The sequence below is a fragment of the Melozone crissalis genome, unplaced genomic scaffold, assembly GCF_028551555.1.
Source record: "Melozone crissalis strain CALT ecotype California unplaced genomic scaffold, PUWL_Pcris_2 ptg000018l_1, whole genome shotgun sequence".
Classification (NCBI taxonomy): Eukaryota; Metazoa; Chordata; class Aves; order Passeriformes; family Passerellidae; genus Melozone; species Melozone crissalis.
The window spans coordinates 4,237,601-4,261,842 of NW_026535796.1; the positions used below are offsets into that span (position 1 = coordinate 4,237,601).

At 48.9% G+C, this 24,242-nt stretch overlaps 1 protein-coding gene across 1 annotated transcript in view; it reads right to left on the reverse strand.

The window, feature by feature from the left end:
- Positions 1 to 1,325: 1,325 nt before the first annotated feature.
- Positions 1,326 to 24,242, reverse strand: part of PLCB2 (phospholipase C beta 2) — a 34,272-nt gene continuing 11,355 nt past the window's right edge. The window contains exons 4-32 of the mRNA XM_054276112.1: positions 22,985 to 23,125; positions 22,216 to 22,295; positions 21,876 to 21,929; positions 19,724 to 19,799; positions 19,267 to 19,367; positions 18,793 to 18,959; positions 18,440 to 18,586; positions 18,024 to 18,181; positions 16,067 to 16,149; positions 15,617 to 15,701; positions 14,359 to 14,530; positions 13,486 to 13,583; positions 12,688 to 12,784; positions 12,486 to 12,570; positions 12,090 to 12,214; positions 10,969 to 11,123; positions 10,448 to 10,612; positions 9,382 to 9,481; positions 9,015 to 9,119; positions 7,979 to 8,064; positions 7,790 to 7,886; positions 7,564 to 7,617; positions 6,824 to 7,034; positions 6,456 to 6,627; positions 5,428 to 5,504; positions 3,736 to 3,831; positions 3,386 to 3,443; positions 2,747 to 2,833; positions 1,326 to 2,525 (exon numbers count right to left, since the gene is read on the reverse strand). Of these exons, the coding sequence (XP_054132087.1) occupies positions 2,253 to 2,525; positions 2,747 to 2,833; positions 3,386 to 3,443; positions 3,736 to 3,831; positions 5,428 to 5,504; positions 6,456 to 6,627; positions 6,824 to 7,034; positions 7,564 to 7,617; positions 7,790 to 7,886; positions 7,979 to 8,064; positions 9,015 to 9,119; positions 9,382 to 9,481; positions 10,448 to 10,612; positions 10,969 to 11,123; positions 12,090 to 12,214; positions 12,486 to 12,570; positions 12,688 to 12,784; positions 13,486 to 13,583; positions 14,359 to 14,530; positions 15,617 to 15,701; positions 16,067 to 16,149; positions 18,024 to 18,181; positions 18,440 to 18,586; positions 18,793 to 18,959; positions 19,267 to 19,367; positions 19,724 to 19,799; positions 21,876 to 21,929; positions 22,216 to 22,295; positions 22,985 to 23,125 (3,405 nt within the window). The 3' untranslated portion in view covers positions 1,326 to 2,252. The remainder of the gene's footprint in view (positions 2,526 to 2,746; positions 2,834 to 3,385; positions 3,444 to 3,735; positions 3,832 to 5,427; positions 5,505 to 6,455; positions 6,628 to 6,823; positions 7,035 to 7,563; positions 7,618 to 7,789; positions 7,887 to 7,978; positions 8,065 to 9,014; positions 9,120 to 9,381; positions 9,482 to 10,447; positions 10,613 to 10,968; positions 11,124 to 12,089; positions 12,215 to 12,485; positions 12,571 to 12,687; positions 12,785 to 13,485; positions 13,584 to 14,358; positions 14,531 to 15,616; positions 15,702 to 16,066; positions 16,150 to 18,023; positions 18,182 to 18,439; positions 18,587 to 18,792; positions 18,960 to 19,266; positions 19,368 to 19,723; positions 19,800 to 21,875; positions 21,930 to 22,215; positions 22,296 to 22,984; positions 23,126 to 24,242) is intronic.

Here is a 24,242-nt window from a genome sequence, read left to right on the forward strand (position 1 = left end):
CTGCAGAGCATTTTGCTCCGGTGCTGTGTCAGGCCTTGCTTTGGCCTCTGGGTTTGTGCTGTTCAGAGCTGTGGGGGCACTGATGCTCTGCATGGGGAAGGGACAGAGGAGCTCAGCTTGAGGAGGGCAGAGCAATGGGTTCTGCTGGCTCTCAGATGGCTCCTGGGGGGGCAGTTGAGGCAAGGCAGGAATTGGAGGTCTCCAAGCTGGAAAGTGAGGCTGTTTGGGAATTGTGGCAGGATGGAGGGAAGGAGACTGCAGTGGTGCTGTCCAGTGTCACAGCTTGTGCTGGTGCTGTTGGTAGGAGCAGTCTGTGAGAGTGAACCTGGCCAGCCTGACTTGGAGTGTTTGTCCTGTCACATGCTGTGTGAAGGGACAGAGCATGTCCTGCCTGCCACTGTCCCTGTGCAACAGAATCTTTAGGGTGTGACCCTGGAGGAAGGAAAACCTGCAAGCCCCGGCCCTGCTGTTGTGTTCTGGCTTTCCCTGCCTCTCTCTCTGACTCAGGTTTATTCTGCAGGATTCATTTCCAGAGATGCTTTGAGGGGAAAAAAAAAAACAGCCCTGAAACTTTGGCAGTGTGTGGAAAAGGGGCCACCCTGTGCCCATGTTCTGGTCTGACATTGGTGTCTGGGTTCCCCCCAGGGAGAGATGGGACAAATTTTCCTTTAAAATAACCTCTAAAAAGCTCCTCTGGAGAGGTTTGAGTGGCCAAAGCTGGTGACACACTGGTGTAGGATGCAGGGCTCAGTGCCCCTGTGCTCCACCTTAGAACTGCCAGTGCTGCCTCTCTGGATTTAAGGTAAAACCTCCAACTGCTCCCTGGCTGCAGTTGAACCTTGCTGGGATCTTTGTTCTCTGATGAGGAAGGGCCTCAAACACCACAGAGACAGGTGGACAGACAGCCACACAGGGACATGGACACACAGACTCACAGACAGATACGTGCACACAGACACACATGGAACAGAGGGACACAGCCACACAGGGACACACACATGGACACAGCCACACAGGCCCAGACACTGTGACATTGACATGAATAGACAGATGTGAGACACAGGGACGTGGACAGACACACAGAAGACAGACACACAGAAGACAGACGCAAAGATTGACACACATACCTGGCTACAGAGACACAGACATGCAGACACACGCACATGCTTGCAGACATGGACAGACAGACAGACATGGACACATAGAGATGCATGGATACAAAGACAGACACAAACACACACTCAGGCACAGAGAATACACAGGGACACAGCTGGACACACATACAGTCCCACACTGAGACATGGATCACACACATATGTGGACATACAGAAACAAATGGACAGACACCGGACACACAAACACACAAATGGACACATGCAGACGTACACGTACATACCCAGACACATAGACACACACATGAACACGGGCACATGGATACAGCTACACAGACACCTGGACACACACATGGAGATGGACACACACACACACTAACTGCAGCTAAGTAACAAGTGACCCCGTTGTTTAAGAACTGCTATGTTTTATTTTTTTTTAGAAAATAAATAGCTCAGAAATGTACAATCCATAATTCCAGTACTCTGGTGACACCACAGGGGAGAGGTGGACTCTTGTTGAGTGTTCAGACTAGGCTTGGAACATGCTGTCTCATACCTGCTTGACCTGGGGTTTGGTTTGTTTTCTAGCAGCATTTGTAATTGTTTATTAATGCAGCTTCAGATGTAACTGTTCTCCTGTAGGACACACAGCATGGTGTGCTTTGCTGTGACTGAGCCCATTTCCCACCCCTACCCCACCTGTGGTGTCTCTTTGTATCAGTGTTTAGGTTTGTTTATTGCTGTTTCATTGAACCGTGTGGAAGGTGTTAGGAGGAGCTGGACTGATGTGAAGAGTTGCATGTGAGGAATGATGAGGGACCTGACTCTAAAAACTGTTCTGAATGCAAAGTAAATATTCCTGTAGCTGCTGCTGCGATGCCAACAGGGAGCGTTGGGCTGCAGGCACAGGCCCTTTCCCACTGCTGAAATACCTCAGAGCTCAGGCTGGGGAAGTCAGAAGGTGCAGTACTCTGAAGGGTGAGCTCTCCAGACTGCTTCCAGGTATCTGGAATAATGTGGTACATTCCTGAAGGATTTCAGGAGCTCCCCAGAATGGAAAGGGATGGCAGTAGTTTGTGAAGCTGGTTGTTACTTCACCATTATAATTTCTTGCAGTGAGCAGTAAGGAAGGGCCTCATCTCAGAATATGCTCTCTTCTATCTCCACATCCATTGCAGCTCCCGAGGGCTCAGTCATTGCCAGTGTAAGCCTGGACACCTCTGCCACTGGGATATTTGCTTCCAGTTGATCTGTAGAGCCTTGTTCTCCCTCAGGAATGCTCTGACCTGCTTCCTTCCCAGTCTGTGGCTCTCTGGGAAAGCTGGCTTTGGTGTAGTTCTTCACCATCTCCTGAACCTCCAAGTTCAGAACTCTCAATTTCTCCTCATATTCCACCCGTACCTGCTGCTGGAGCTGCAAATGGAGAATCAGGTCATTCCCACACACTGGAGTCAAGCAGAGAGAGCAGGAGCTCTGGGATGAGCTGTTGGTCCTTCTGGGGTCTGTGTGGGCTCTCTCATCCACTTTCTCACCCCCTGGGAATGGGTGGGCTGAGAGCAGCCATCAAGATTGATTCTCTGGGGCTTGGACTTCTTGTGCCAAGGAACAGCCCTGACCCTAAACATTATTCTTACCTGGCTTTCTCTCTCCTTGATGGACTGAAGATTTGCTGCCTGCTTCTCCTCCAGTTTCTGCTGGAACCTGCCAGTCTTCTCTGTCATCTTTAAAAAGAATAAATTAATCCCCCTCAAGTTCCAGTTTTATAAGTAAGGGGTTTGGATATCCCAAGCTCAGCCTAGCAGGGTAGGCCAGGAGCAGCAGCCTGGATGTAGGGATACCACGACAGCCTGGCAGGTTGAGTGCACATGGGCATGTGGGACATAGGGACAGGGATGCAGACATACAGGGGGACACACACACAGATACATGGATACACACACTTGCATAAGGACAGACACCTGGACACACACAGACACAGGGATACCTGCACTCACACACAGACAATCAGGCACAGCTACACACAAATGGACACAGACACAGCTGAACACAAATGGACAAATGGACTCAAATGCTGACACTCACAGACAGACATGGACTGGCACTGGGTCTTCAAAGGGCAGAGCTGGGGTCCTTGAGGTGTCTTTCCTCCCAATGGGCTTTCCCATTGTTCCCAAATCATGAGTTACAAATGCCCGGGACACTGAGTTCCCCTGGCCACCCCCTCCCCTGCAGAACCCAGAGCTGCTGGGGCAGCCTGACCCCCCTGAACTCACCCGTTTGACTGTCTGCACCACTTCCTGAATGTGGGAATTGTTAATTTCTTTCTTCAACCTTTAAAGAAAATTACAAAACCCTGTAAAATCCAGCTCTTCTCCTTCCATAAAACCCATTTGTCAGGACTGATCAGTTCTATAGTGATCAACAGGTGTGTTACATCCCCACCCTGTCCTACCACACAGAGAAGCTGCTGTACTGCTACAAAGGACAAATAAAACACCAAAACACCACTCAGAGTTGGCTGAGCCATAAGGCAAATAACTGGATGCAAAAATTCTACTTTCTCATCTTCCAAGTCAGCAGGAGACCCTGCATGGGCAGAGCCCAGGAACATCCACTCCCCCACCTCTCCTGAGCAGCCTTGTCACTGGTATTCCTCAGCATGGCCTGGACCCGCTCCACTCTCTTTGCCTCCATCCGCTTCTTAATGTCTTTAATGTTGCTGTGGAGAGAAGAGAGGAGATAGAGCCTGGTTACCAGCCCCAGACAGCACAGCAGTCCTCCATCCACAGTCCTCTGGAGTGTTCCACTGTCCAGAAACACCAAATGTGGGAGACTGTGCAGCAGGAGGCCTGGAGTCTCAAGGATATTTTAAGTCCGTCAGGATATGTCCTGGCCCAGCAGTGGAAGCAGCACATGCTAAAGGCCAAGTGTAAGAAAGAACAAATGTACAGGAAATTTTCCCTCCTCCACCTTCCCAGTTTCTAGTCTATCCTCCAGTATCTATACAGGTATCATGTTCCATGATGTCACTTGTACTTTAGAGTTTACCTTCACTTTTGGATTTCACAGCTCTTTGCTGTGAGAACAGCACTTAATTTATACACAATGTGACAGACACGCCCAAGACATTGACTGGATGTCTCATCCTTCTTTCCACTGAGAAACAGTGAGCAATCACTTCCCTCTTCCAGACCATTCATGATTTACACATTCCTGTCACATTCCCTCAAACATCTGTTCTCCTAGCTGTCCCATTTAATTCCTTTTTGTGCACAAATTTCTCCCCAGTGCTGGCTGTTCTTCTTGGCCTTTCAAACACTTCATTTGTTTCAGATGGCACACTGAGAAGGGGACAGCTCTATGCAGATGGATCCAGTGGCACAAGGCTGACTCAATCTTTTTTTTTTTTGTTTCCCTGTACAATTCCCAAAGTCCTGTTTGCCACTTTGGCCACTGCAGAGCTGGGAATGAGGAACATCCACAGCAGCTGAAGATCTCTTACCTGAGTGCCAAAGCCAGTGCACTGGTGGGCTGTGGCCAGGGTTTTCCATTCACATTATTGTATATTTATTCCTGCTGAACTGAACTGCCATTTCACTGCCTGTTGCTGCAGATCTTGGAATCTTTCTGGAGCTTCTCCCAGCCAGGGAAATGTGACTGTACTAATGATATCCTACTGTCAGCAAAACATTACCTGGCTACTCACCTGTTTCCTTAGACTTGCCTGAATATGCTGAATAGCTGAGTAAAGGGACTCTGGTTCGGTACAGACACAAAAGAGGCAGTTTTATATGAATTTGCAACTAAAGACTGAGACAGCATTTAATGGGAAGGAGGAATGAGTGAGGATTCCAGCTTCAGGTCAAAGTTCTTGTAAGAACAAATGGATACATGTCTGGCTAGAAACTGATCAATTGATTCTGCCAGTTTGTTTAAATACTGGAGCCAAGAGGCTCAATTCACTTAGAGCACATCAGTCCCTGGAAGGGATTAATGTGAGGTCTCGACTGTAAGAGCCAGAGGTGGCAGCCAGGGACCAGCAGTGTATTTCCTATCCTTCCCCATCAGTGGCTCCAGGCTGCTCACTGCAGATGGAACACTGTGTCCTGCTCGGTGCCTCATGGCAGGAACACTGTTCTGGAGATCACAAGAGGCATCTTCCCCCATACCACTGCGTGAGATCCCCTGTACATCCCCCTGCCTCAATTTCTCACCATCCTCCCTGCCTGGCTGCAGAGCAGAGCTGTGAGATCCAGCAGAAAGTGCTGCCTGGAGCAGAACCTGGCATTGTTTGTGATTCCACTGCCATATTTACCTTTCTGACGTGTCCCTCAGGACCCGCAGCTCAGCTGCCTGCTTCTCCCTGGCCAGCTCCAGGATCCTGGCAACTTGCTGTTTAAGGGATGAACACAAAAACCAAAAGGGAACAAAGCAGGATGAGACACTGCACCTCATCTGTATCCAGTTGCACCCAAGCCAGCTGTACACCTCCCTGTACTGAATTCCAGGAGCAACAAATTCTGAAACCGCGAGGCTCAGTGCAAACACTGGCACAGGAGTGAGCTCAGCTGTACATGCAGGCCCCACTGTGCCAGTGGACTGCACTTGTGAGACAGGAAGGTTTCATCCCTGGCTCCTCTCCCAGGTGAGAAACCTGATTCCCAGGTGAGCCAGTGCCCAAGTGTTATCTTCCCCTCAGGGTTGATACAGCTTGCAAGAGGCCTGTCAAGCCTAAGGTGCAACAGGGAACTGAAGATTTAAGATATATTAGTGCAAATTCCTTCAGAAAACACTAATGGGAACAGGCCTCCCAAGCCTAGAATCACTCCCCTTTCATTGGAACAGATATCATGTGCTGGATTTACCATCACCACCATCCCACGGCCTGCACTCTGTCCCCAGGCACCACCGTGGCTCCTTCTGGCTTTGGCTGAGCTCAGCTGCAGGACTCCCCTCACCTGGACTCTGACTTCCACCAAGTCAAACAGCAGAACATGCTCTGATGGTGCTACTGGTGAGCCCTCAGCCCACCCCCACACCACCCCAGCTCCAGGGCTTCTGGAGAAGTGGCAAGGTGTGAAACCACTAAACACCACATGAACTCTGTGCCAAGGCATCAGAAGAGCTGGAGCAGATGGAGCATGATGTGCTCCAGGGCAATGCTACTCTTGTTTTAAAAATAGCAGACATATAATAAGCTTCATGTCTTCATTCTCAGTTACCTGGTGTGTGCATGTGTCAGGTATGTTCTGGGCCCACATTCCCAAGCTCAGTTTAGTGAATAACTTGGGATTTTTGGGGCTGTCCCAGGACACGTTTTGAGGTGACACTCGCAGCCCTCACCTCGGTAGCGTGCTGCTCTTTCTTCCTTCGGATGCAATTGTGGTGCTCCTCCCCAAGGTGGATGAGGTCCCTCTCCAGCCTCTCCCTCAGCTCCACGAGCCAGTGGCAGTCGATGCTCTCTGCTGCTTTCACAGGATTTGCACTGGTACCAGCATCACCTGGGGTCACGCTCCTGCAGAACAGGAACAGGGGCCGTGCTGCTTCTCGCCACACCAACCCAATCCCAACCTTCCCACCCACCCTCAGAGAGAACAACCCAGGCACGTGCACATGCCTGCACTGCTCCATCTTCCTGCAGAGAAGGGAAGGCCATGTTTCCCTGGGGATCCTTGTTTTGGTTTGGGAAGGTGACCCCAGGCTGTGGTTACCTCTTCTTCTGTGTTTTCCTTGTGCGTATTGTCCTTTTCTTGCCCCCAGAGCAGGCCAGCTCCGAAAAGAGCACCGAGTATTTCTGCAGCAGCTCCTCCCTCTGTTTGCTTCCCTTCCACTCCAGCTCCCTCAGCTCCTTCTCCTGCCTCTTGAGCAGCTTCAGGAAGCGCTTCTTCTGCTGCAGCTCAGCAAGGGTGATTGTCTCAGGCTCTGAAACACAAAATAAAAAGGCTGAACAGTGCCAGCTCCTTCCCAAGGCTTGGAGTGGGGAAACTGGAGCATACAGCTCCAATACAAGTGCCTCGATCACCACATCCAAACCAGAGCCCCCTCTGCTCCACACCTTGGGATGCCTCTCCCCAGGTACATATTCTGTCCTGGCAAACCCTTTTCTTTAGGAATAACTTCTAAAAAAGCAGTGTACATAACAGTAATTTGCCAACATATCCTGAGTGAAACAGGTTTCCTCTTGTGCCTTCAGTTCAGTTTTCAGGCACAATTAGGCCTCGTGTTTGCAGGAATTGGCATCACACTACATTCAGGCACCCAGAAGCAGATGAACAACATGTTGCACAGGGAGTGCAGCTGTGCTGAAGGAAACCTGTCCTGGAACCCCAAGATTTCTGGGATTTATCTTTAGTGCTGGCTACACCAGGAAGGGTTGGGACAAATCTTTTTAATGTGGAAATGTAAATTGACAGGCAGGGCCTCAGCCCAGGTGACCAGCACGAGGAGTTACCTGCCATCTGCATTACTTCTAACATGGCTTCATCCTTGGTGAACACTGCTGCTCCTGAAATCCCAAAAGAAGTTCCTGTTAATGTCCCATCTTGGATGTTCAGGTTGGAAAGGGACAGAGGAGAGCTCACCAGAACACAGCCCGTGTGAAGGATGTTGGTGTCAGTACAGAAGAATGAATTAAACTGCCAACATGCTTAAATGCTTGGAAACTCTTGGAAACTTACCTGTGGACCTCTTAGAGGGAGGAATGCTGGGTTTCCTAGTGGAGCCTGCCACCCCATTAGTCTCAGCAGATGAGAGGTTTGTCTGTGTGCCAGGCTTCTAAAACAAAGATCAGAGGTAAATGAAAACTCCAGTATTTCAAGCTGAATCCATGCAAGGTGCTCTAGAGAACAGAACCTGGAAAAACTCACCTCCCCTGAGGTATCCTTGAGCTTCATCAAGCACTTGTCCTGCAGGTTGAAGAACTTGATGGGGTTGGAGAGGGCAATAGTGAGATCTGGAAACAGAGAGCAGGGCTTGGCTTGGATAGCAAACAACTCATGGACTCGTTTCCCTGCCCAATGCAGGACACTGTGAAGAAGGAATAGTTTGTGTTCTCTGCTTGTAACCAAAGTCTCCCTGACAGCACAAGGGAGGGAGGAAGGGAACCTCCTTCACCTTAGTGTCCAAGGCCATGGCTCACAACTGAGGTTCAGGGTAGCTCTGTGAAGTGATTTTGGGAACTCTGCTCCCAAAAGCCAGGGCAGGTTAGGATTTTTCCCACCTGCACAGCTGCTTGCTCCAATTCCAGCCCAACATTGTATAAACCTCATCTTTTTAATAAAAATGTGATAAATCAAATTTCTCAGGATTTCCCCAGTGAATAAGATTCATTTGTCTGAACACAGGGAGAGAGAGAGCAAACATGAGAAGTATTCACAAGAGCTCCTGTGGCTGATGCTGTTGCACTCTGGTTTGGTCATGACAGTTGATCCCTCTGGTGAGGCTTCTGTCACATCCAGCTCTGACTCTTCTCAGAGGAAGGTCCCCATATCTCAGTACCAGCAAGAACCTCCCTTCTCTTCCAATAGGGAAGAGAATCACTCCTTAAACCTCCCTAAAGGCCCTGTTCTCTGCAGCCCCTGAGAGATGTCATCTATTCTCTCAAGGAAACCTCTCCCTGCCTCTGAACAAGGGTAGGGCTGACCATTCCACCCTGGAGCCTGGTCCACCTGCACTGCACCTCAGGTGGGAGCCAGGCACAGCTGCAGTGGGAGCCTCCACGCTCTTCCCAAGGCAGCGAGGCTGTGACAGGATGCTGGCATGCACTCAAGTCCCACCCTGACAAGGAATTGAGGGTGCAGCAGGAAAACACTTCCCATGCTGGAAAAATACTTCTGAATCAGAGTTTGGAGGAGGCCAGAAGCGCGCACACACACACACCCCCCACATTCCAGCACTCCCTACCTGCCCAAGCATCTGGCACGTAGTCCTTGATCTCCAGGAACACGAAGAGGGCGGGCATGGTGAGCGGCATGTTGCTCTCGCTGCGCAGGCACACGTGGTGGTAGCCTGGGGCACAGAGGGGAGGGAGTTGAGCTGGTGGTATCCTGTCCCTCCCTGTCTGCTCCAGCAGCCCAAGGCTCCTCTTTACAGGAGGAGCCTGTATATCATGGGATAAAGCCAAGGCTATAAAAAGATGGATTTCAAGGTTCCTCTGCCTGTGGACATGGAGATTAAGGAGCAAAGTATGCAGCTGCTTGTATGGTCTTTATGGCTCCCACTGGACAGGTCTGAAGGGCACAAAAAGCTGAAGCAATTTCCCCTGATTTACCTGGGTGCATTGCGATGATGGGAATGATACGCTGGCCAATGAATTTCCCTCCTTCTTCCCAAGCCACAATTTTGAGAGATGCCAACTCAGGCATCATGATCTAAGGGAAAAGCAGAGTAAGGCACCAGTGTCCTCACCTCACTCCTCATAGCAGCATCCTCCTCCTTCCAACCAAACAATTCCATCTCTTCCAGGATGGCACTGCCATCCTGGAAATTGTAATCCTTGTAATTTAAGGGCACAGTTTATCATAGATATTATTTCTGAATGCCCAGAAACTCCACCAAACAGAGTCTTCTCAGCCTGCCCAGGATCACAGGTTACCTAAAGACAAAAACAGGGCAACAAACCCTCCAAACCACTGCTTCCACGAAGAACTCACTGGAATGAACTGAAATGGATAATTTAGCAAACACGGTAACATTGTTAATAAAGGCTTTTGACTCCATCCTTCCCTGTATTCTTGTGCCATAAAATAAATTCAAAATTATTCTGCCAGGAGTGAAGTCTCAGAGTGTTTCTGAAAGGACGATATTTTAGCCAAGTAGGCTGAAAATATCTGTAGCTTCATACTGTGCCTGACAGATGAATTGTATAATGTATACTTGATTTATCGTCCCTGTGCCCTGCAGCTGGATTGGTGATCACTGAATTCCTGGGGAGAGACAGGGCAGCTTTCCATGTTTTGGCACAACTAAAAACTGGTCCCATTACTACTCCAGCTTGGCTGTTTCTCACTGACAGTTTAACCACAGAAATTCAGTTCCTTTCTGATGCTGGAAGTTTTCCAAACTGATCGGTCTGAAGAGGGCATCATAGAGGGGAGACTTTGGATGCCTGTTATCTCCAGAACCATTCCCAGCTACCCCTTGTCTGTTCTGGGGAATACTGATGCAGAGTTGTTTTGGATATTGTTGTTTGGATGTTACCTGAGAGTGTCCAAAGCCACGCCAGAGGTCTCCAGAGGGGAGTCCCTTCTGCTGGCACTGACCTCTGCCAAGCCAATGCTCATGGCCATCAGGAGCTTTAAGGATTTTCTGCCTAAATGACTATCAAATGTTCTCACTTTTTCAAAAACAAAAGCCTCCTCCTTCCACACAGGGTTAATGGAGTTGGCTGTGGAGGTCAGTTTGGTTCTGTGTTTGCGTTTGGCATCCCTTGGCAGCCCAAGGAGCTCCACTTCCACGTAGGTCTTCACGCTGCGGTCCGAGAGGAACTGACCAGAGAGTACCTGTGAACAACACAAACGGAGTTAGCAACTGCTGGGAAGAATAAAATGGAGGGACCCACCCATTCCTTCACCTTAAAGTCACTCTCCCACTCCAAAACAGCTTTTCTGCTCCAGCTCTTCTTTTACCTTCACCTCTGTTTCTTCCTTCAGCACTTCCTCTCTCCCTACCAGCACAGCCTTGGCTCCCTCTGCACGGCAGATGCTCATTTTCCATTTTCATGTGATTATGATTAATTTAAAATAGCGACAAGCCTGGGAGTTGCCACAGTAACGCTTTCTCACAGGACTCCGTGAGTTCCTGTGGCACTGAGAGTCCCCCTGGGTGACAGAGGACAGGGTCCCCAGGCTGTACTTGCCGTGACACAGACAGTAGTGGCCACCAGCCCGTCGATGCGGTCCACAGAGAAGGGGTCCAACTGCTTGTCGGGGCGCCGCATGAACTCGTGCTTGAGCAGGTACCCACACTGCCCATTGAACTCAAACAGGGCCATGTTCTGCTGCATGGGGACATCTGAGAGCAGAGCAACACAGTGAGACAGGGCTGGGGGGGACAGGCAGCCTGTGTGCTGGGAGGGAGCTGAAAGCTGCCGGAAGCTCCCAGCCCCTGCCAGCCCACAGCTCGCAAAGCCATCTTGAAAACTAATTAAGCCTCTCAGCACCCTACAGGGAAAAGTATTACAGCAGCTGTTGTAAGGAAGGGAAGTGGTTTGCTTGTGCTTGCACCTTAAGTCATGGGCAGAACTAAATTAAAACCTGCTTTAAGGAGCACCTGCTATTTTTGGGTGGGAATAAGTAACTGTCTGAGCTCCTCTGCTCCTTCCCCCTTTTATTTTGGGCCTTCTCTGAGGCCATCTTCTGTCTGACACTAGTGAGGACACTGCCTGGTGGTTGCTGCACCTGCCTGCACTGCCATCCTCTTCAGAACCAACCTCGCACTCGCTCCCTTTTGTCTCCTATGCTCTATACATAACACAGCCCTCTGAGGAAGGAAGAGGGGTAAGGTACAGCTTTCTCTCAAAGCTTTTCTTTCCTTCTTATGCTGGCTGTGCAGCAAAGAAAGGCCTTTCCTCCCTGGTCAGGTCAAAATTCTGGAAATAATGGCACAGACAGGTCAGTGTTGTGGCCAGATGGAGCTCTGCCTCTTCCTTGTAGAGGTAGCAACTTGGGGGATGGGAGCTGCAGGTGCCCTCATGGATATGATTCAGCGTGACATCGTGGAAAAGGACAGCCAGGGACAGTGCCCGGACACAGGGCGACAGCAGCCCATATGTGTGCATGCCAGGTCTGTGCTGGGCATGGAAAAGTGCTGTTGGTCTGTGGGAGACCAAATCAGAGGAGAACAGCACTTTGGGAAAAGGCACATGGGACAATGACCAGGGAAATGGCAGAAAAGGAAGAGACAGAGACCAGGAGCACCTGGGGAGCAGCAGTGCCTGACCTCACCTGCTCGGAGGCTGGAGCACACCCTGACACTCACCCATGGTCTGGAAGTTGAGTGCCACCATCTGACAGCCGACATTCCAGAACATCTGGGGCTGGTAATTGGAGGAGTCCATCCGGGTGCCTTTGGGGTAAATGCGGCTCATCTGCCACTTGTTGTATCTACAGGCTCTATAGGAAACACCATTCCTGTTGTGTCCTGGGGCCAGCCCACTTATTCCCGTTACAAAAATTGTTGGAGCTCTGCTACCAAATGCTCAGAGCCTTCCAGACAAGACCCCAGGGAGGCTCAGGCTCCTTGTCCATACACTTTTCACTTAAGGACAAGCATCTGGCAGCCTTGACACTGGCTACAGTAGGATGCATCCTGTCAGGAATCTCCCTCACACTCCAAGCACCCAATGGCACTGGGAAAGGGCTGCCAAAAGGATACTCTACAAACTGCACGGGGAACTTGCTCACTAGATCACAAGCCTTGGTCTCGGTGAAGGAAGAGATGACGTAACTCCGGTTCTTCTCTAGAAACAGGAGATTGCATTCAGGAGCAAGGCACGCCCAGCCCCCCGTTCTGCACGGGCACTGCCAGAGGCAGGAAGCACTCAGCCTGCATTCCAAAGGGACTGAGGCTGACTTACTGGCAGAGAGCTCGAAGGAGTTGAATTTGATGGGCTGTATGTAATTAACCAGGCTGGACATCTCCTCGTACGCCGTCACTTCCAGGCCAGCCGTGCCCTGAGCGGAGAATAATTCAAAAGGGAACAGATGAAGAGACCTTCCCTGGAGATGAAACAAACTGCACCAGGGCCTCCCAGTCAAAGAGCTCTGGTGGCTGCCCTGACCAAAGTGCTCCAGTTTCTCTTGGCTCCCCAGTCCTACAGCTCCATGGTGAGCAGGGGCACAGGATCTCCATGTGGCTGGGCAAAAATGGAATTAAGGCACATGGAGAGGTTCCAGGGAGGATGTACACAGCCCAGGATCTCTCTGACCCCTCAGAACATGGAGTCTGGGATAAACGGGGATATTGTTTTCCCTCCTCTCCAAAGGATACCAGGGAGATGGAAATGGGAAACAGATCAGATCTTTTATTCAAGGGAATGCTGATCTCCTCCCTCCTCCTTCAGCAGCACCACTTTCAGTAACAACTTCTCAGACCAAGGCTAAGCCTCTCCAACACCCCCAAGGCAAACAGTTATCTCCAAATCATGCACAGTCAGCAGTAACTCCTTTGCCACATTCTTTATGCTTGCAACAAAATTTTTCTTTTTCAGTTTTTACTGCAAAGGTCTTGTCCTGTGGGGGATGGAAAGTCCCCCACAGATTCATTCCCCTTTGCACTTTGGGTTCATCTCTATTCAACAGGATGAGGCCCCAGAGAAAAATGGAAGCCAGCAAAAATCCAAACAGAAAAGGAAAAGAACCAACAGTGACAGTACCTCATCTGACTGCATCTTTTTAATTTCCTCTTCATCCAGATTTCTGAGCTGTTCATCCTCTTCCTCTGGCTCCTCTTCAGCCACATCACCTGCCCAGACTAAGCACACAGGCCCTTATCAGTGGTATGGATCAGGAGGACACAGACAGGACCCTGCAGGCTGCTGGCAATGGAGGGCTCTGCCAAACTTCACCACCAAGTAATGCTGGAACACTGAGGGGAAGAATCCTAAAATTTTATTGGCCAAATCCAAACATGAACTAGTACACTGAGGATGAGCACACCCAAGAGACCAAACCATTCTGGCTGCAGGCTCCCCTCATACTCAGGAGCAACAATCACTGGGCTTTCCCCTCCTAGGTCACATGTATTTGCGGGAATAAATGCCCATTTCCAGGTGTTCTGCAGTGATGCTCACCTTGTCCTCACATGACATCATGTGTTCTTACCATGACTGGGACTGTTCTGCCACAGGGGCCCTGAGCCCAGGAGGTGACAGGAAGGGAGGAGAGAGGAGCTGAAGGTTTTATGAACCTCCAAGACCCTCATGGTGAAAAACTAGGCTGTAGTGAATTTGTGGTTATCAGAGTGCTACAAGCAGTAACTAATTATCCCCCTTCCCTCAACCCAAAAGCCAGAGTGTATCAGTGGATCACTAAGGGATGACCTGATGGGCAGGTAAATGATCTTCTCTTTTGGCTGGACTAAGTGTTCAAAGTATTCTGAAGATTTAATTTCTCTTCCAATTTTCTGCTGCTGCTTGGAATAACTGATTTAATGACTAGTGCTGGCTTGTCCCAAGTTCACCAAGTATTGAGTGATTTAGAAGGCTTTGCCCATCAGTTTTATTATTTCTCCTTCCCTTCACACATACCAGTATCTTCAGCATCCACAGAGGTTGGCTGCTCAGTGGTTTCTGGTTCCGCGTTCCTCCCTTTCTTCAAAGAGCTCTGCCTCTTCCCAGACATAGATTGGTTCTTTTTGTTTTTAATCAAGATTTTCCTTAAGAGATCCTTAGGACTTGGGAGAGGAACTCCTGGCTTCAGCTGTAACAGATAAACTTCATCACAGAATTCAGACACTCACCACTCCTGTCCCCCTGGCCAATTGCCAGTGCACAGACACATCTCTCACCCACTATACTCCTAACTTCCTCCATCTGCCAGCTAGATCAATGCAGATTTTTCCTAAGATTTCACCTGTGGTTTCAGACCAGCATTTTGCACCTCTCAGCTCTGCCATGCTGCCTAGCCACCCATTCTGCTAAAAAAAACCACCTAGATGGCCTGAAGGCATCCACATACCTCTGGCTTCCCATTCCACCTACTTCTCTCATTATATCCCAGATCCTCAGTCCCTCCTCAGTACTCAGGCCACATTTAAACACTGCCTGCAGCAGATTTAAAAAAGATCCCAGAGGAGGTGGCTCAAGACAAGGACATGTGACAGACTGCACAGACAGCAAAAATAAATAGCTTAGCTGATCTCTTGAACTGTTCCCCCCTCATCCCTCTGTTCCTATTGCCTGGACATGGGGCTGGACAGTGGGCAGTTGCTGCTGGCTCACTGCTTCTTTCCAGCCCTTCTTTGGGTCTCAGTGCTTTCAAACACCCCAAGGATCTGCCTCATGTCCTGCAGAACACAGATCCTGCTCAGATGTTTAAAACCATGTCTCCTGGCAGGGCAGTTGTGTCACCAAAGGTGTCACTGGGGCCACAGAAATACCTGTTGTACAGGTAAGATGAAGACTGAGGTCAAGCAGAGGGGGAGCTTTCCTCAGCTATTCCAAGCACATGACACTGACCTGCCCACCTGTGCCTGGAAGGGAATATTTCCAGGCTAGAAGCAGGATTAGGCCTTTGCTCCTGTTTCCAAGTGCTAGCAGACAGAGCTGGACCGGTGTCACATAGAGAACACACCTGGTACCCTCTGTACATCCTTGGCCACCCAGAGCTCAGTGCCCAGAACCCCTCAGGTGACAGAGTGCTCAACAAGAGTTTTCCACCTATCTCTATGAACCAGGATCCATGTCCATGGCATTGTATCTGTTGTTGTGGCACCTCCCAGCACCAGGAGTGACCGAGTTTTCCAGAAAGGCCTCGCCAGTGGCCTCCTGCCCCAGCTCCTCATACCGGGTATTTCTCCAGTGGCTCTGTCAGCAGCATGTCTCCAAAAATTGTTCGGCAGTACTCGGCCATCTTTGCCTGCTGCTTGGGCCTAGGAGAGATCAGGCAGGAGCGAAGAGGAAAGCAAATGCCCAAAATCAGAGTTTGGCATGAACAAAAGGTGTCCATGTCCTCTACCCAGAAAACCATCTCAGCTATGCAGATGTTAAGGTCCCATTCCCAAGCCATCTCCTGTGTTCATACTCTGTAATCCTAAGGTAAAAGGCTGCACAACTGTGATCACCCCACTCTGCAGGTTAAGGCTCATCTTTCAGCTCTGACCCACCTTTGGTTGCTTCAGAGACCTCAATTAACATTTCACTTCAGCTCAGCACTCACTTAAAACCCAGCAGCCCTTGCCTGTGTATTTTCTGCTCTGGACACAGCAGCCAGTTCTCCCAGTCACCAAATACTCACGAGTCCACGTGGTTCTCGAAGGACAGGATCACAGGGTACGGAGATGTTTTAAATGCACTTTCTGCAATGGCCTCGATGGCATCCTGAGGGAGAGGCCATGGTCAGAGAGAAGCTCAGCAGTCATTAGTAACAGCTGACCTCCCACTGAACAGATTCCATAACTGTCTCTCGGGAGCTCCTTTCAAAGTCACTAAACTTCTCCCAGTAAGAAGGTGAGAAGTGTCATCTTTTTCACACCTGCCCAGATTTCCAGTTCCAGAGGATGCACTCTGAGCTAAACTCAACAGCTTGCACCAAAATGAAGCTGAAGGTGAGATTTTGGTTTTGCTGCACAGGTCAGTGTACACATCACTGCACATGAGAGTGTGTGGCCAGAGGGACAAACCCCTGCCCCAAGCACCTTGAACTGGCACAGAAAGGTGTGTGCAGCACCACATTAAACCACTGCAAACTCTATCCATACTTACCTCTGAACCTGCCCAATTTTCTATCATTTCTGCTGCTTATAAAATCCTTTTGCCTGGCAGCAAAGAGAGCTGGAGTGTTCAGTTACCAGCTGTGCTGACATTTCAAATGCAAATACCATGGAAACCTTTTCAGCATTAATGATGTAAGAAAAAATAATATTTTCCCCAAGCCCCTGTTAAACTGCCACAAACTTTCCACTATTTTCCTTTCTGGTCCTGCTAATTGGTAAAGAAGTGCCATTTGCTCCTTTACAATTAAGAGTCCCCTGATCATCCCAAATCCTGGATCAGCCATGACCTCAGCAGGGAGGGAGGCTGCCATAGCTGCTCCTCCATGGATCACTGGGAGTCTGTCACAGAAGCCTCAAGGCTCTCAGGAGAAGCCTCAGACAATGCTACTAAAAGGCCACAGGAGCTGTAGTGGAAGGAAGGACTGTGTGTTATGTAAAACCAAAACCCAGCACATGCTGTGTTAGCAGGTTATAATTTCCTTGAGAAACAGTCCCAGGCTTCAGCAGCACTCTGCAATTACAGCAGCTACAAATGCCATTATTTCTGTTCCATCTGCAGTGAACTGCTTTGCAAAAAGCAGCAGTGATAGTACAGGGCTTTGGAAATAACTGAGTCTGAGGACAATACCTCTGACCTTAAGGACTGCTTTGGTTTGTTGTTTTTTTTCCCCTTCACACATAAATATTTTAGTAATAGTGAAGTATGGGAATTGGGGGGAAGATACAGAAGAAAAATAAAGAGCTGGAAAAAAACTTCTAAAGCGCCTCTACCTGTTGGCAGCAGCTGTGTAAAGAAGTGCAGAAAAAAAGTCAGTGTGATGCCTTTGTATGTAACTTGCAAGCTGTGGATAAATGCCCTGTACTGCCTGGCTTTGTGCTGTGCTTCCAAAGGCTGGGAGCTGAATCCTCAGGGAAGCCAGCTGCTGCACAAAACACATTCCAACACTCAGGTCATTAGCAAGGAATTGAACCCTGTTCTTCCAAAAGCCTCCACTTGAGGCAATCAGCCATAGAAACCTGCAGCAGACCAGAAGATTAACTCATTTTAACTGTTTCCTGTTCGCTCCTCTGATGTGCCTCTATCTATAAACCCCCCAAACTCCTGCCAGTTCTGTGCATCCATCCTGTGGCACAGCCCAGTGTACACACACCTCTGCTCAGCCGTCTCTCCATGGCTTCTGCCTGACTTCCCACATCTCCCTCATTCATCCATCCATCCATCCATCCATCCATCCATCCATCCATCCATCCATCCATCTTCATCTAGCTATCAACCTCTCTTCTACTCCTCCCATTCCAAAACTGTACAAACTCCAGCCTAGTGCTTATCTGCTCACTCTTCCTTCTACCCACACATTCATTCACTTGTCACCTCGCCATCAGTCTTTTCCTCTCAAACATCCTCAGCCATCTGGCTCCCTCAGCAATCAGTCTAAAAGCAGGCAGGGGAAAGCATCCATGGAGAAAGCTCTTCCCTACCTTGAAGAGGATCTCAGTTGTCATGGTGAAGCCGTGGGTGATGATGGGCTCCTCATCCGGGGGCCGGCCCTTCCAGCAGTCCAGCTCCACGCAGCGGCAGCCGGCCAGCAGCGTCTGCCGGTACATTTCGGGAGAGGACGTCCCAGAAAACTGCCCAGCTGCAGGAGAGGGGCTCAGTGTTAGCTACTCACACAGGACAGCTCCTGCACACACAGGGGCAACAGGAGTCTCTGCCAGCCTTCAGCAGGTGGATGCGGCAGACTGACAAGATGTTTTTGGTTGCAGGGTGACACTGCTTCATGTCACACAGCATTTAGAGTCAGCCCAGCCCTCAAATCCCCCAGGGCACACACATCTGCCAGGCTGATTGTGTCCCTGCCCCGTCCCTGGGTGTGCCTGGCCTGGCACAGCCCTACCTGTCAGATAGGTGTTGTGTGAGGAATTGATGTAGTAGTGCGAGAGTGGCTGGGTCATGTCCTGGTACAGCATCAGCTTGTCCAGCACTATCAGGTTGTTCTCAGGGCCACAGAGGAACCAGACCATCCCCTCTGGAGACAGCTGCCCTGCATGGCAAACAGAGCTGTTCAGGGTCGCCAAACAGAACGGTTCTGGCCCCTCTTTGGAGGTGGAAAGAGAGTTGTGGGAACAACAGGGAGTTGTGGGAAGCAGGCTGACTGCTCCCCTGGAAAGCAGGATGGCAGAGGGCACAAGATCTTTTGCTCTGTCATCCCACCTGTATAGCAAGAGCTTTGGGCTGAACAAGACTCACCTCTCTGGATGTTAAACCCACTGGGCTCATACTTCTCTATCAGGCTCTGCACCTGCTCAGGTTTGGCTGGTGGGAAGAGGACGTCATTGAGGCGGGTGTCGCGCTGCTTCTTGTTGATGAACTTTGCCAGGTGATCTTTGGTCATGTAGGGCTTTGCTTTTAGATGGCTGCAGTGAGAGAATCACAGAGGGGCAGAGGTAAGGCTTGGGAATTACCCCAGAAATCTTTTCACATAGGAGAGGTTGATCCTTCCTCAGGTTGATCCTCCCTCTGGGCCCATATATTTCAGAGTCCTGTAGCACACTAAGCTCTCATCCTTTTTATTCAGGCCATGAGTGAAGGCATTAAAGGACCTGGGATCCTGCCCTTCTAAGCCTAAGGCCAGACAAACCCCATGACACCAAATCCCTTCCTTCCTGTCTATCTTTTGCCACAAGAGACCAAGTTCTGGGCTGTGGCTCGAGGGAAACTTACTGTGAGGTAAATATCTCATCAATCTCAGGCCGTGGACACAGATTCATGAGGAACGTCTTGTACACCGGCACGGGGAAGTCCTCGGGGTTGATGGCATCATTCTGAGAATGCAATGAAGATGTGTCAGGACCACAAACCCGGGACAGCTCTTACCTGTCATGAACAGCCACAGCTCAGCACTTGGCTGTGACAATCCCAGTAATGACTGGAACACCTGGGCCAGGTGTTGCTGCTCCTTGTGCCACACAGTGCACGTGCTGGAGTCACAAGTGTTACTGGAAGACACTAAGAGCTGAGGCCAGCAGGCCAGAGTTAAAGCCTGGCAGTGGTAGGGTAAGGTAAACAACTGTGAGCATCTTGGCTGATGGTTTTTCACAGCCAAAGGCATCCCAGTCAGGGCAGGGAAAAAGATCCTTTTCAAGCTCATGAGACTTCTGGATACCAGAGAAACTCTTACCTTGCCATTTGGCAGATGACAAGCTCTTAATGCTTCTTCCACCCTCTTCTTGTCTGCAGGGAACATCTGAAAAATACTGACCAGACAGGCAAACAAACATCACCATGGGGCAAGACAGAGGCTGGGGGGCTGGAGCTGCAGGCAGTGCAGGACACTCCACATACACAGCAAGGGAGACAGGCAAGATAACTGCAAACATGAACCAGCAAAGACAGACAGTGTTTTTCCAGGGCAGTAACTGAGGGACTGACTTTGATAAACCCACACAGCATTTTTTGACTGCTGATTTAAAGCAGAAGTTCTGTATTTCTGCAGTGGACTCTGTAAGAGCCCTGTCACTCAAAATCCCTCTCCTGTCCTTTTCTGCCCCTCTTGGAGGTGCTTCCTATGGTACTGGGGAGAAGTAACAATAACTGAACTTTCCCTCCTTTTAGAACATCCCTGTCAACAGCACCATGGTCTCCACCACGGATAAATCCACCTGGATTTGTAAGTGCATGGAGGCACTTAACAGCCTCAGTTCTGTTAAGTTCCTGGAGTCACAGCAAACAGGGGAACAAGGAGTGCCCTGTGCTGCCAGGTGGGAGTGCCTGATGGGGGTGCAGCAGCTCATGCAAACCCTGCCCTTTGCAAGGCAAAACTGCAGCAGCCTTGGTATGATTCCAGAGGGATTTACATATTTAAAGGAAAGGCAAATGCTTGTGGAATTTTCAGAATTTTAGGAGTTTTGAAAGCTTTATGTTTACCTATAGCCTTTACTGGAATTTTTTTACCCTGCAGTACTGAGTATTTGTATAAACCTTGCTCTTAATGTGGGCTATTTAATGGTCTGCATTTATACCATTCTGCAAGAAATGGGCACTGAGGAGAGGTACATCCTGTATCAGATATTTTTTCCTAGTTTGTTCCAGAGGAATAAGCTGGTTTCTCCCTGCAGCAATGCTACCTGCTTGCATTTTAAAGATTAATTCATAGCACTCTTCCCTAGTGTGCTATTCATTATAGACCTACACATTTTTAACAGCCTTTTGATGAATATTCTGGTTTCTGACAATGAAATTCTGCTGGTTGGTGGTTTAGAAAACAAATAACAAAAAATGTTTAGTGTTGAATAAAGCTCAGCCCTCCAGGAGCCCATTTAGTCAGCACAGCCCTAATCCAGCACAGGTCTGCCTTACAAGACACCCTGGAGCCTGTATTTATTTGGGGTAATTAGTGCTCACCTCTTGTGATGCTGTAACACAGCACAGACCTAGAGCAGAGTGGTTCAGAACTTCCCAAATGCACTGTCTGCAGCTTCTTATTCTTAAAACAAAGCATAATTTATGGACCCAAAAGGGAATTCAACATGGCAGTGCTGCCTTTTGTCATTCTATGAGCTAAATCAACACAGAGGAACCACAGGACCAGCCCTGAAGCAATTTTTCTTGGGAAGACACTGAATGGCACAAAATCAATTCCAGATTAATGCCACATAGTGCAGGGGAGAAGGGACAGGCTGGGCTTTGTTTCTCATTCTGATGGGAGCCCTACCTGATGCACAAGGCCAAGCTGGGGACAGGGAAGGACAAATCTCCATCTGTTCTGCTCCTAAGCCAGCACTTAGGCCCAGAGGCTGCTTCACTCTCATGCGCATCCAGAATGAAGGCTGAGGGATGGAGGAAGTGTGGGAGGACTGGAGTGCTCACACAGGGAGAAAGAGACAAGAAAAGCAGGGGAGCCCTGCTGCAGGTGAGCTGGGGAGTCCAGCAAAGAGCTCTCCAGATGGAGAACTCCTTACAGGAAAGGGAAACAATCCTGCACCTCATCCACCTTTCAGCTCAGGTTTGTGAAATAATCTGTGATCAGAATTTTACCAAAGTTACTTTGTTTTGTTGGTCTTTTCTTGGCAACAAGCAGGAAATTATATCTGCTATTTAAGCCATTTCTTGCTGTAGATGAAGGCCAAAAAGTTTCCTTTCCAGAGTCAAATTATGTGTCACCTATGGCAGTGCAGCAGGAGCACTTCCATGGCCTGGACACAGAGGGAAAGTTCTCCTCCTCTTAGGTGCAGGACGAGCAGACAGCTGGAGCCACTGAGCAACCATCCTCTCACCAGGTGCTCTGCCTGTAGTCTGACTGAACACACAAGGAAACAAATATCCACACTCACTTCCTGACAGGAATCTTTCCCTCTTCATTCAGTTGCAACTTCAGCTTCACTAGACTGTGAAAAAAACCCAAAGAAGATTACAAAAATGCATTTGTACCATCTTAAGAGATCCCACTAAGTGAGAAGAAAGGAAAAACATGCAATTGGGAAAACAATCTAACAGTGAACTGAAAATCGGGGTCCTACAGACCATCAGCTTAACCTTGGCATGACCCAGGCCTTGGTCTGGAGGCTGCCAAGGGACCTGGATGCTTTGAAGTCTTTTTTTTTTTTTCAAGCACTGTCAGAAAGAGCAGGACATGGACATTTCAGAGAAAAAAGTTGCTCAGAAAGGACTTACATTTTCTCTAGGAAGGTGGAGCGGGGAGCGTTGTACGTGAGGGGATTCCGGGCAATGGCCATGATATCCTCAGCCCAGTCCTGGAACAAACAGGGCAGAGGCAGTGGGGAACTACTGAACTGCTCCAGGAAGTACACAGCAAACAGGGAAAGGGCACAGAATCCTGGAATCATTGGGTTGGAAGGGACCTTAAAGCCCATCCAGTGCCACATCCTGCCATGGGCAGGGACAGCTTCCATTATCCCAGGTTGCTCCAAGCCCCATCTGACCTTGAACACTTCCAGGAATGGGACAACCACAGCTTCTCTGGGCAAGCTGTGCCAGGGCCCCTCACCCTCACAGGGAAGAAATTCTTCTCATATTCAATCAAAATCTACCTTCTTCCAGTTTAAAACTCTTACCCCTTATTCTGTCTGAGACTTCTGGGCTTTCCTCTATCACCTTCCTCCTGCTTATAAACATTAGGAGCTAAAACTTTTCTACCTCTCAGCTGCCTATTCATCCACACAAAACACATGAAAGACAACAATGACCAGTTTCTACTGGTCCTTCTCCTTGCAGGGCAGAAGCTTCTAGAACTTTGGAGATACCATACCTGACTGGAACATAAACCTGCTTGTTTATAACCTTGTCAGTAATGCTGAAAGAGCTCAGCATTATGTTTAAACTCCTATCTTACATTATCATGTCTCCTCTTCTTTCCTGCTCCCCAATGAATATCCCAATCCTTAGAGGTTCCCAGTACTTCCAAGACCTCAGGCCCTGATACCTTGCAAATCTCCTCCTTGTAGGCCACAAAGTTATGGAAAGTGAGGTCAACCATATCAGAACCAGATACAATTGTCAGGTTCTTCAGCAGGAAGGTGCTGTGAGGGTGATCCAAGTTAAAAACATCTCGGAGCTTCGGGGACTGCAAAAGAAACAGAACAGAGGGGAGTAATTGGAGAATGAGGGAAAACTGTACCCAAAAAAACCAGACCGCAATACACACATTGGTTCAGATTCACAGAAAGCATCTAAAGGGTTGCAGAATTGCTTAATGCAATCTTCCTTTCCTTGGCTTTCCTTATTTTTTATCTTTATTCTGGAGTCTGCATTACTGGATCCTCCATGGGACAAATCACCATGACTAACATCCCTGTACAACCCTGAAAAAGTCAAAGCTGGAGACTGCTCTTAAAGAAATTTCTTCTGAAACTTCAGGCTGGACTTGCAAACAAGCAAGGGAGGGTTTGGCCTGCTTGTGCCAGGTGTAACCAGTTGATTTTATCAAAATACACACACTAGAAAGTGTATTAGTGTGACACCTGGTTTTTGGGACCCCCTGTCACTTCAGAGTTGGCTTCTTCCCCTCCAAGCCCCATCTTCTGCTGCTGTCAGTTGGTAGTAGTGGTTTTTTCCATAGCAATTCCAGTACCCTACAGCAATGGCTCACCAGAGACTTGTTTTGTTAAGTGTAAGGCTCATCCGATTAGTGGTACTTGGATTGCAGCACCATATGAAAGTATTTATAGAATGCTTTAAATTATTCATCATTTTCTGCATTCCTATGCATGGTGTCACTAAGCCAAGGTATCCAAGGTATCCTAGAGTTTTACTGATGGTGCTATTTATAATGGGAAGATAAAAATTTCCATTCCTAGAATAAAGCACAGGAATCCCTTATCTGAAGCAGGACAAATCCCTCTCCAAGCCAAGCAAACAGGGAGCTGTCAGAGCACCTGCTCTCCTTTAGAAACAGGGCAAATCCACAGTCTGGGATTGCTAGAGCAGGTCAGACTTGGAACTTAAACTGGAGCTGGAATCTGAGAGCACCTTTAGGTTTCAGCACTTTCAGGTTTCAGCACCATGTTACACACACAGCTGAATACACACTGCAGAATTTTTTTACTTCAATTTTCCTAATTTCTGAAGCATTTGCTATTTTGTCACAGCAATAGCAAACAGGCATCTTTAAGAAAAACAGGACAGGGTGGGTTGTAACTCTGGATCATCTGACTGCTGTCTCTTATTTTGGAAAAGCAACT